This window comes from Podarcis pityusensis (genome assembly GCF_964106645.2).
Source record: "Podarcis pityusensis genome assembly, chromosome: 13".
Taxonomy (NCBI): Eukaryota; Metazoa; Chordata; class Lepidosauria; order Squamata; family Lacertidae; genus Podarcis; species Podarcis pityusensis.
Window position 1 is genome coordinate 6,676,880 of NC_138038.1, and position 12,121 is coordinate 6,689,000.

Here is a 12,121-nt window from a genome sequence, read left to right on the forward strand (position 1 = left end):
GAGCCGGCATACAGCTTCAGGGTCATGTGGCCAGCATGACTAAGCCGCATCTGGTGAACCAGAGCAGCGCATGCAAATGCCGTTTACCTTCCCGCCAGAGCGCTACCTATTTATCTACTTGCACTTTGACATGCTTTCGAACTGCTAGGTGGGCAGGAGCAGGGACTGAGCAACGGGAGCTCACCCCATTGCGGGGATTCAAACCGCCGACCTTCTGTGGTTTAACCCACAGCGCCACCCGTGTCCCTAAGGTAGGCAGGGTAGCAAATTCTCTTTCCTTAGCCTCATAATTAAAAGGAGATCCACCCAGATACAGAGGCACATTTTCCATTGTGCCTTTCCATTGCATGCCATGGGATACGGGTACACTGCTTGAGGGTACTTCTGGTGGCCTCAGTAGCACAGAGTGCCTTCCATCCAATTCAGTTGGTGGCCCAGCTGCACTGCTATCTGGAGAGGGATAGCCTAACGTCTGTTGTTTATGCCAGGCATCCTGAAACTCGGCCTTCCAGCTGTTCTGGGACTACAACTCCTATCATCCCTAGCTAACAGGACCAGTGGTCAGGGATGATGGGAACTGCAGTCCCAAAACAGCTGGAGGGCTGAGTTCGGGGGTGCCTGGTCTATGCTTTGGTAATGCATTACTGCAATGTGTTATGCGTGAAGACAGCTCAGAGACTTCATCTGGTGCTGAACTCAGCAGCTAGATTGTGCACTGGGGCAGCGTTTTGAGCATATAATGCCAATTCTGGCCTGACTGCACTGGCTGCCAATTAGTTTTCAGGCCCAATTTAAAGTGCTGGATTTGACCTTTAAAGCCTTGAATGGCTAAAGACCCCAATACCTCAAGGACTGCTTTTCCCCATATGAACTGACCTGGATCTTGCGTTCACCATCTGAGCCCTTGCTTTGTATGCCTCCTCCATGAAAGGTCCTGAGAGTGGCAACATGAGAGCGGGTCTTTTCTGTGGAATGCTCTCCCTGGGGAAGCTCATTTGGCACCTTCACGAGACACCTTTAGGTGCCAGGCAAAAGCATTCCTCTATAACCAAGCCTTTGACTCAGTAAAAAAAGCTATGGCCTTGCGTGTGAAAGAGTTACTCTTTTTGTTTGTTACTATGTTATGCATTTGTGCGGTTTTATATTGTAAACCGCCCTGTAATCCTTGGATAAAGGGTGGTATGGAAATATAGTAAATAATCAAAATATTTGTAGTTCTACATTTTTCTGGCCATATAATCAAGATCACTTCATCTCCAGTAACATACATAAATTAAAAGACGATTCAATACAATTCTGACATGACATATGTCCAGTGCAAATAATTCAATGCTCGGAGACCATAACAAATTTTAATGTGCATTTTTTACAGAGTAAACAGAGGGGCGCATTGCCATCTGCAAGGGCTCAGACCAGTGGAAAGTGATTGCATGGATTACAAAATCTCACATAGCACTGAATTACAAATTAAAATGAATGCGTTGTTGAAAAGGAAACAGAGATGTCATTTGGTGGCACCACACTGAGATAATACTCAAACTGGCTTGCAGGATGGACCACAGAATGTCTATTCTGAAGTTATATCACACATACTGTAAGCAATTTACAGAATTTAAGTTAGGTTTGCATATACAGGAGTTGCAAAATTAGAGAAAACACATCAAAATAGAGAACACACACAAATAAAAGATGTATTTATAGAAACCTTCAAGTGCTCCCCAGGGGTTGGCAAGGGCCAGCAGCTGCCACCATCAAACAGGAAAGAAAGGAAGAAACAGTAATGGGAGAGGGAAAATCAAATGAAAGAAGATAGGATGCGCAGGAGAAGTTCCAACACTTTCTTCCGCCTCGTCCAGAAACATATAGTCCTCTTGTACAGTGAGCAGCTTTGAATTCTTGTCAGATTTGCTGCCTAGAACAAAAAGCACTTTCAACACAAGGTTGTGTTGTTTTAGATCTTGCAGGCCGGGCAAGTTTTGGGCTGAGATTTGGGAAAGGGGACATTTGGATTCTGCTTCCTTTCTGCGTAGAGTGGTGCTTGTCCAAGTATAAGAACAAATGTTCAGTTGGATGATGCTAAAAATTTCTAGGCAACCCCTGAAGACTCAAGGGAATTCAATGCTTCTCTTCACTGAATCAAAAAGGAGGGGGGAAAGTGGAAGAAAATGTTGTCGTCAAGTTGAACAATGTTCTGTTACAGCACTCCAGATCCCCTCAAAGAAAAGACCAGTGGTACATTCCAAAGAAAGTAAGACTTGAAGAAACTATATGCCAGCCTCTTCTCTCCTTTTGCAAAAAAAAATCTTTTTAACATTTTGTTTTTTGTGTGTGTGTCCTGAAGAAGGTGCTCCTTTTGTGTAGAGAATTAGAGTACATTGGGTGCAGAGAGGTGGTTGGAAGTTAGGGTCAACTTTGCTGTCCGCTCCGTAGGTTTTACAGGCGATTTGCTCTTTGCTTTAAGAAGAGAAAGTGATATTGGAAAAAGTCAGCACTTTTTAGATTAAAGCAAAGCACCCTTCACAAAGCCACAAACAAGAAGCAGGACAGAAAGTCCATGGCTTGTAGCTATCCTCGCACCTGCGGAAGAAGTTATAAGATATTCGCTCATCTTGCAGATTTCCAATGCTCCTTTATAAGGCTGTTTAAACACATACATATTTTTTTTTATACTTAATTAGCTGGCCAGCTTGGCTCTTGTGCCCATGACTGTCTTGGCATGCACTGCAAATAACAACACATACAAAGTATTTCAGTCCCATGGAAGTTCTTTGCTTAGTTTTCTTGTATGCCTCTCTCAGTCTCAACAATGCAATCCGATTGCCGCATGGCAAAAGGAACAAACTGATATACTTTACGCCTCAAAGCATTTATTTTTCTTTCTTTAACGCAAAACATATACAAAGTCACTGACAAAGCAATCCCCTCTTGGCTAGAAAACACTTCCTGCAGAAATTAAGCAGGCAGCGCTGTGCAGATTGTGACCCATCAAACCGATCACAGTCCAGGAGTGATGTGTTGTGGCTGTGCTTATCATAGAAGCCTTATCCAGCCCCCTGTGAAACAACACCCACAGCTGGTGGGTTGTGTCTGGCTAGGTGAGAAACAAGCTGTGCAGTCCTGTGCTAAAGAGTCTGTAAAAAAAAAGCATTGCATCGGACCAAAAGGATATGTTCAAAAATATATGTAGCATATATTTCTTCCCAAATGCTAATTATTTCAGGTTAGGCACTTTCCCCTCTCATTAAAAACAATAATTATAAAACTGGGAGTGGGGCAGAGCTCACTAGTGGAAAATTAGCCTTCCATGCAGAAGGTCCAGATTCAATACTTGACACCTGAAAATGATCTTGGGTGGCCAGAACAGGGAAGACTTCCATCTGCCCAAGGCTGCAGAGAGCGGCCACCAGCCAGTCCTGGTGCAAATGGCTAGACTTGGCATTAGGTTGCTACAAACGTTCATAAAAACAAAATGGTGGTATGGCACAGATAGCTGACTTCTACATATCTTGCTGTCTTGGCTGTTAGACCACTGTCACACAGCTAGTAAACTGTGTTCAGTTAGAGCCAAACCAGATGTGTACTTAAATCCGGTAAAAACCAATGGGTTTAAGTGTGCCTAACTAAGTTTTGGACTGGATTAATGCCGGTGAGATCTGAGAGCCTGCTCTTTTATATATTATAAAATTAGCATGGGCTAGCTCAAAGAAACATTAACAGGTGTGACTTGGGGACTGCAATGTACAGAACATTTCTTTGATCACAAAAATATGCATGTTAGTATGATACTATCATTATAAAGCACAATGAAATAACAGAATAACAAATATTAAAATGTTCATACAAAGTGAAGTGAGGAATAATCTGCTAAATCTATTTCTTTTTTTCTTCTCTTTTTTTGTTATTTTGATGATATGGCTGTGACCCAAAAGATTGTGAACACATGGACTTTTGCAGAAATTAATTAATGTGTGTATACTAAGTATGGAAAAGGGGAAGTGGGACTGTATCATTGATTCCACCCTGATATCATGAACTTTGGTTATGAGGCCTTCTCCACCCACAATATCCCCACGTTGAACACAACATTTGCCAACTGGTGCCTACTCAAGCTCAGCTGGGCTAAATGCATGGAGACGCTCCTCTAATTGGCAGGTCCAAATGCATGGCACATCTATACAAGATAGCTCAGTTGGTAGAGCACGAGACTCTTACTCTCAGGGTTGTGGTTTCAAGACCCAGGTTGGGGGAAAAGATTCCTGGAAGATTCCTTCCAACTATACAATTATATGATACTGTGATTCTGTGTTCAGCTGCCATGCCTCAGAGCTGCTTTGCAGTTATCACAATGAACATATAGACACCGAGAGAGCTTGATGCCCCAGAAGTACAGTCCCATTCTCTCTTCTCCATGTGTACTTTTCAAGTGTGAGCAATGTCTAAAATGGACACTTTCTTGTAATTAGCTATGACAGTTTTCATGGTCTCCTGACTATGCCCTATGTTCTTAGACATATTTGTCCCGAGGCTTGGGATTCCATTGGCCTTGAGAGGTTTAAAACACTTCAAGTGTATTGTTTTATGAAAGCAAAGCAGCCTTTTCCCATGGACATTTATAGTTTCAGAACTAAAAACTGGCACATTAAGGTCAAGACTGTGCATGGCAAGAATCAGGTATGCACCCAGGTTACTGCCACCACAAACACAGTTTATTTCGGTTGTAGCAGGTTTATTTATTTCATTTTATTCAGTTTCATTTTAAATCATGTTTGACAAGACATGTGCAAGTTAAAGCAGACCTGAATATGTAAATAAATTTAAAAGAAAAGGAACTTCATCCCTTTCACATTTCTCATTGAAATGTCCAAGATGTAGCATAGCAAGTTTTCGTCTTCTGCAATTATATGTCTACACAGGCCTCCACAAATTTCTTATATATATATAAAAATCTACTGGTAGAATATGAACTTTTAAAGAAAAAACGTTTGCCCTATATTTTGGAAATATAGGTCTAATCTCCTAGCGTCAGCAAGAGTCCAGGATTCAGGAGGCAATACTGGCCTGCCTTGCATGGCTATATATTTCCATCTTCCTGTGACTTCAGCCATATTCTTACCTATCAGTTTTCCCACCTCACATATCAATATTTCTCTTCCTGCTCTAAAATTACTCATCACCAACAACCTGAATTTTTGAAAAGAGTTTGGACCAAACTACACATGATTTTCAATCAGTAGCTGTTACCGCTCCACACCTCCACGCCATGTCTCCTGATAGAATGTCCACTCACACATGCTCCACCCGACAAAGAAATACGTCACCAAAACAAGACCAAAGAGGATGCAGATTTGCACCTGGCGATTTATATGTCTAGCTGCAAATAAATAAACAATGGCTATAACCAAGGCTTTTTAATGCCGGATCTCGCTGGAACTCAGTTCTGGCACCTCTCAGATGGGCACCATTGCCATTATAAGAGAACAAGAAAGGTGTTCATGGTGAGTTCCAGCACCTCTTTTTCTGGAAAACTAGCACTGGCTATCATAATAAGATAGAGAGGTTGTGTGTCAGGCTTGAGGAATCCTCTCCCTCCCACCCCATGGCACCATGGGGCAGGGAGGAAACAAGAAAGTTCTTACGTATGATGTATTCAGTCATCACGGTCAAAGACAAAGAATTCCAGTTATTCCTCCATAATGGAGTTGCTCACACTGAGCTCCTCCCCCTTCCCCCTCTCACAACGACACCTGCTTCTATGGTGTCTGTGTGCGGACAATTGTCTCTGGGCTCTTTGTTCTTGCACCCTTTGGGGAGAAGGGGGGTTGGTTATGCTGTCCAGTGACATGAGCTAGATGTCCTGCCTCCCTTCCTCCTTCTCCTAACAAAGCATAACTGTGCTGGTCCAGGGGGGAGGTTACCGTGGGGCGAGGTCCAGAACCTGAGTTGAGGGTCGCCAGACAGTCCTCCTCGGGCAAAGCAGGGTCCACAGCGAGAAGCCGGGCAAGGACAGGAACTCTGGGGGAACAGGACTGGATGCTGGCCGAAACACTCATCAACGACGTTGCTCCCGCAACCTGGGACCGGGCTGACTGGCCTTTATCTTCTCTGAGGCCAGGGGCGGTCCCGGCCCCCAGGAGACCCGCCTCTCCTGGCCTTAAGGCGAGCACTCCTCCTGGGAGAAACCAGTTCCCTTCGCCTCTCTGCCCTGAGCCTCTGCAGTTCAGGAGAGGCTGAAGGGTTACTGGACCCAGAGGGAGACTCACCTGTAGGCACTGAGTCCTCAACCACCTCCGGAGCCAGAGTGGATTCACCTGGTGCCTGCTCCTGAGGATCCGGCACAGGTGCAGGCGCTTCAGAATCAAGGCCCTGCCCCAGTTCAGCCGGCCCTGGAGGCAGGGACTCCTGTGCAGGCTGGGATTCCTCCGGTTCAGCCTCTGAATCGGATTCCCAGGCCATCACAATAACTCTGCTGTTCGCCTGTCTCTGAGCTGTTATCTTCCTCAAAGCCCTGCTGTAATTCAATGCTGCCTTCCCCCTCTCCTGCAGTGTCAGCTCCTCCTCCTCCATCTCACCCTCTTGAGTCCTATCCCTGACATTGTGTGAACTGGAGCCCCATGTGCCTGCTAGCTAAGTCTGCTGCCCAAGTCCTAACTGTTGATAGGCAATTTCTTGGCTCTCCCTTCTTCCATTCTTCTATATTTAAACCGAACTTGGACCGAGCAGCCCTTTCAATAGCAGAAGGCTCCTCCAAGTTGAGGGCTGTTCTCTGGAAGCCCTTCAAATGTCCTCTGTTCACAGTCACCCTACATCACCCTCAATGCTGCCCCACACCCTACAAACAGGAGCCAATGAAGTCAAACCATGGAGGGGGGGATACACAGCATGATGACATCGCACCATGTGTCAGTTCTGAATAAACATTATTTGGGTGTGTGGGAATGTCGGCAACTTCCGTTCGTTAAAAGTAATGTGTACTTTGTCCCTCAAAACCATAGTTGAAAATCAAGCACGTAAACTCATGCAAAACAAACACAGTTGCCTGCAGTATATTAATTTGCATACATTATGCACTGGATTTTGGGTTCCCATTGTACAGAGTTTAGATTATGTCGTGAAATTATAGAGGGCTTAAGTCAGTGCCAAACATAGATTGCATTTTAAAGATTGATTATTTGGGCCTTTTTCAAACATTACTTTTGAAACTAGGCATGGGTATTTCTAGAAATATTGTCTGGCATTTAAACTCATTCAGCTAAATGCCCTTCGTAAGGTATGTTGGATGAGAAAGGGAACTTGGGCTTGGCTTTCTTCCCTTTGTTGACACTGTGGTTGTCTGCAGGAAATGGGACTTGTTCGGTCGGATCCTATGCATGCCTTTGTGAAACCGATTTGGAACATCCCCAGCACTAGGTCCTCTTTCAGTAAGTAGCTCAATGATTAATTATTCCTAAGGCAGCTGCAGTTGTTGAAATGGTTCATTTAACATATTGGAAACACTCTTCCTTTCCATCATTTCATAGGAGTGAGAGACAACTAGGCACTTAGTCCACAAATGTACATAAAAGGAGAAACAAATGAGATTTTATTTTTATAAGCTGTAACAAATAAGAAGCTGGTCTCCTTTTCTGGATAAGGCATTTGATTTAAGTGACTGCCGGGTGTGGGAAATGTTTTTGACACAGTGTGGGTGCAAGTTTTGCATTATAGATAGAAGGAGACTTTCTTTGGCAGTGCAATGCTTACAGTTGTCAATTTGATGGGAAGACTTGGGTTCAAATCTCTGCTCATTTACACAGCTCCTCAGCTCACCATGAGCCATTCATTCCCTCTCTGTCAGCCAGCCCCACCTCATACAGTGGTTGGTGAGCATAAAGTGTAAAAGACCATGTACACCATCCTGAACTCCTTCAGGGAAGAACGAGATTTCAAAAAATGAAACAGATGAGAAAGGCACTCTTTCTCAACCTTGCCCACCCCCCACCCCCCGGTATGTGATTTGAGGCATGAGGATGAAGAAGAAACTTGCGACATAAATATTTTTGAAGTAATGAATGTGAAACATTTGAATATCCTGAGAGAGAAAATAAGGAGGGTGGGTGCTGAACTGCCCCTACTATAATTCATTATGGGCTGGGAATGAGCAGCAACCCTTCTTGCCATCTGTCTCTGCCCAGACTACCTACTCCATGGGTTAACTGAGAAGTTGAAGTTGCCTTTGCTGCGAGAAGCCAAGTTACAGGGAACCAGGCAGAGGGCCTTCTCGGTAGTGGCACCCTCCCTGTGGAACGCCCTCCCACCAGATGTCAAAGAGAAAAACAACTACCAGACTTTTAGAAAACATCTGAAGGCAGCCCTGTTTAGGGAAGCTTTTAATGTTTGATGGACTACTGTATTTTAATATTTTGTTGGAAGCTGCCCAGAGTGGCTGGGGAATAAATAATAATTTATTTATTTATTTATTTGTTTGTTTGGAGAGGGGATGCAGGGATGCACATACCGTTTACCTGCTGCAGAATTGCAGCCTGTCAGGCTGCTTCCAGCAACTTCCACGGCCAGTTGGCCAGGAATGTACAATGACCAGGAATGTTCTTACTGCCCACTTTTTATTCAGTATTTACAGAGAGAGGCTTTAGAACCCAGCCTCTTGGATAATGGCATTGTCCCGAGTGAATCTGCTTCCCCCGTCTCTCCCACTTCCTCATTCATTAAGCACAACGTCTCTACTACAGATACTGAGAAGTACCTTCTGTCTTTGAGCTCTTTGCTCTCCTACTTTCAATGACCGCCTGGTTCTGGGAGTGGAAGGGTCTGGAATGCTTTCTAAAGACACTGAGTCCGTCAGCTGGCTCTCCCCTGGTGCTTCTTCCTCCTTCCCCTCCTCTCCCATTATTTCCCAACTTTCCCCCTCATCTGCCTCTGAGCTGTGATCTCCCTCAAACCCCTGTTGTAATTCTGAACTGCCTTCCTCTTCTCTGGAAGGGTCAGGCTGGGAAGGCGGTCTCTACCATTCCTCCTCTGCCCATCCCCTGATATAGCCAACCATATTGTCTCTACTGTCCTATGTTAGGTGGGCATATCTTTTAACCTCAGGGGAGTAGCTGTCAATCTTCCTTGGCCTCATCTGCTCTTAGTACATTTTAATCTAGCCAGCTGCAGAAACCCATATGATTTTGTATTGGCCTATGTGCCATGACATGGAACTGGGTAGTCCTCAACATCCATGTGTCTCTCCCAGTGTCCAATCATGTGCCCTTGTTTTCCCATACTGCCCCTGGATCTTTTTCAATGGCATCTCAATGTCATGTCTGACACGAATGGCCATGAAAAAACAAACAAGCCAACCCACATGCATTCCTACAGCAAGCAGGATTCAACAGCAGTCTCAGCAAATGAAGCTGAGGAGCATTGCAGCAAATAAAGAAACATTTCAGCCCTTAAAAATGTCTTCAGTGCCCGAAGAGAGTCGCTATTAACACACGTAGGAGTCAGTCATATTGGAGTGGCAGCACACATTGTGTCTGTGCTGGAAACTTCTCTGCATCTGGCCAGCGTTATTGTGGAGGGATTTTAAATCTTTTTCATTCCCTGCCTGAGAAAATAATATTCGCTGCATTATAATTAAAGTGGGGGGGGGGGAATACAATACCAACACAGAGCCTTGATGGTTATGAGACCTTTGCATTACTTGCAGAAATGTGAGTGAGGTTTCAAAACATAACTTAATTACACCCACTCCTCTCCTCCCACTTTCCTGATTGCTACCTTTTCTGATACAGAACAAAGCCCTTCCCAGCTTGAGACCTCAGAGAGCTGTATCAACTGTCAATAGTACTTTACATTATTATTTTCCCACCGCTGTTTGTTCCCCTTAGCTGCTGCTGCTGCTTCTCCTCTGAGCATTTCCCCCTCTTCTTTCTTTGCCTCGCGTTCCTCAGCTTAATTTAGTGACACAGCTGTTGACTTCAATTCACCGTAGCAACCCATGTGTGTTTGTGTGCTTTTTAATGAACATCTACAGTAAAAAGCAAGTCCTCCCTTCTAAGTGGGTATCTGCTCTGTACCCACAAACTCTCCATGCCATTAACAGGGAGTGAGCAAGTCACATGGAAGCCTTCATACTCAACTCCACAGGAGATTTCTCCATCGCATCTGACAAGAAAATTCAAGAGGTGATTCATCCCCTTCACAACCTCTAGTTCCACCTAGTTGGGAAATGGGAACAATCAGATTTTCCTCTGTATAAGTGATAAATATCTGGATTCCTCTTCCTAACTGGCCAGCCACTCCTGCAGAACATTTTCCAGCACGCTTTGTCCCTCTCTTGAAACTGGATTGCATGTTTCCTGGAAATATTTGTAGGTTACGCTGGTTGTCTTAGATAGGTGCTTTCTTTCTTCTTGGCCCTCCAGATGTTTTGGGACTACAATTCCCATCATCCCTGACCACGGGTACTGTTAGCTAGGGATGATGGGAGTTGTAGTCCCAAAACATCTGGAGGGCCGAGTTTGGGGATGCCTGTTCTAAAGCTTTCCTCCATTTTCTTGCACAGATTTAAAAAAAAAAAATAAAAAAAAAATTCTGTTGTTTATGTATAGCCACAAAATTTGGTCTACTTACATGGCCTCACCACCATTTCAGCCATGTTCTAAGCTTTCAGGGGCAGGTCCTGGGAACAAGGGTGGAGATAATATGTCACCACTGGCAGAGGAAGAGGAGTGCGGGGGGAGCGCACCGCCCCCGGCAGCGCGATCTCGGTGGGGTGCCATTGCGGCTGCCCCACCCCTGGGACACACGAGAGCCCCACCCCCGCCTGCTCTCCGCCCCCCGGTGCCGGAGCATGAAGCTCCGCCACTGTATGTCACCCTGTGCCAGGCTATCTGATGCCCTCCCTGCAGCCCTAGTGGCTTAAGATGGGCTTTGGGAAGGAGGCACAAGGCTCTGGCAGGATCCTCGAGCCCTCCTACCTCCTTGCCAAAACCTGGTAAGCACTTGCTTGGCTGTAGGACCCTATCAGAGCTCTCACACCTCCTTCTTGAAGCTAGGCAAGCCCTTGCTGCTCTTTGAGAAGGTGCCCTCCTTGGCTGCACCACTCGCACTGCCCTAAATCCTCCTCTGCAGGGAATTGCATATTAGACGGCTGTTGGCTGTAATGTAGTTTCAAAGCATATTTCTCCCCCTTTCAGCTCACTATAAATATTGCAAGTCTGAATCTCCTTCTAGACATGAATAGGTTTAGATGTGAATAGGTATAAAAAGAAAGCGGTGGTGGAAAGACCAGGAGCAAATAAACCCAAAATAACACCTTGCCGTCAATCATACTTGGCAAGATTGAGATCAGGGAGTTGCCCTTTACAGCATCCATGATGCCAGACATAGCATTGTGAGGACATTGAAAAGGATACAAGGGCAGTGTGGGAAAATGAGGCCAAGAATGGCGAGGGTGAAGAAGACGAAGAAAAAGGGCACCGAGAGGAACAACCTTGCAACAATAGATGTGAGAACTTTTCCTTTTCTGAAGCATTAAAGAAAATGAGGGGTATTTTCTTTTTCATAAGAAGGTCAGCTGTAACCTAGTTTCATGCACATATTATAGCCCTATGTAATATAAGTACCCAGGGGGTTCTTGCAGCTGCTCCCACAAAAATTCTCACTTATGCAGCACATTTTCTTTTTATACTGCAAATGGGGTTGAACAATTTGGATGTTCTTTTCATTGCAGCATTCACAAGTGTGCTATGATGTTTTTCAAACAAAAATGGGAAGCAGAATTATGTTCCTTCTTCTTCTTCTATTATTATTATTATTATTATTATTATTATTATTACTTAGATTTACATATCACCCTTCAACAAAAGATCTCAGGGCTGTCACAGGATAAAAATACTAGATACTAGAAAAACACACAGATAAATGGTTAAAACAAAAATGATGAAACAATAGCCCCCCTCCCACAAACACATTTAAAAGTGTGTAGAATCAGCCAAAGGCCAGGTTGAAGAGGAACATTTTTGCCTGGTGCCTAATTCTGAAACCTTACCAACAAAGGTCCGTATAGTTAAAGCCATGGTCTTCCTAGTAGTGATGTATGGAAGTGAGAGCTGGACCATAAAGAAGGCTGATTGCC

The 12,121-nt window shown here is 44.6% G+C and overlaps 1 protein-coding gene across 3 annotated transcripts in view; it reads right to left on the minus strand.

The window, feature by feature from the left end:
- Nucleotides 1–1,338: 1,338 nt before the first annotated feature.
- The window catches only part of VSTM2A (V-set and transmembrane domain containing 2A), a 42,186-nt gene continuing 31,403 nt past the window's right edge, over nt 1,339–12,121 (minus strand). Inside the window, exon 5 of one of the 3 annotated variants that reach the window (XM_080977101.1) lies at nt 1,339–2,577. In XM_080977101.1, coding sequence (XP_080833227.1) covers nt 2,501–2,577 — 77 coding nt within the window. In that variant the 3' untranslated portion in view covers nt 1,339–2,500. The other 2 variants (XM_080977100.1, XM_080977102.1) reach the window with 2 other exon arrangements.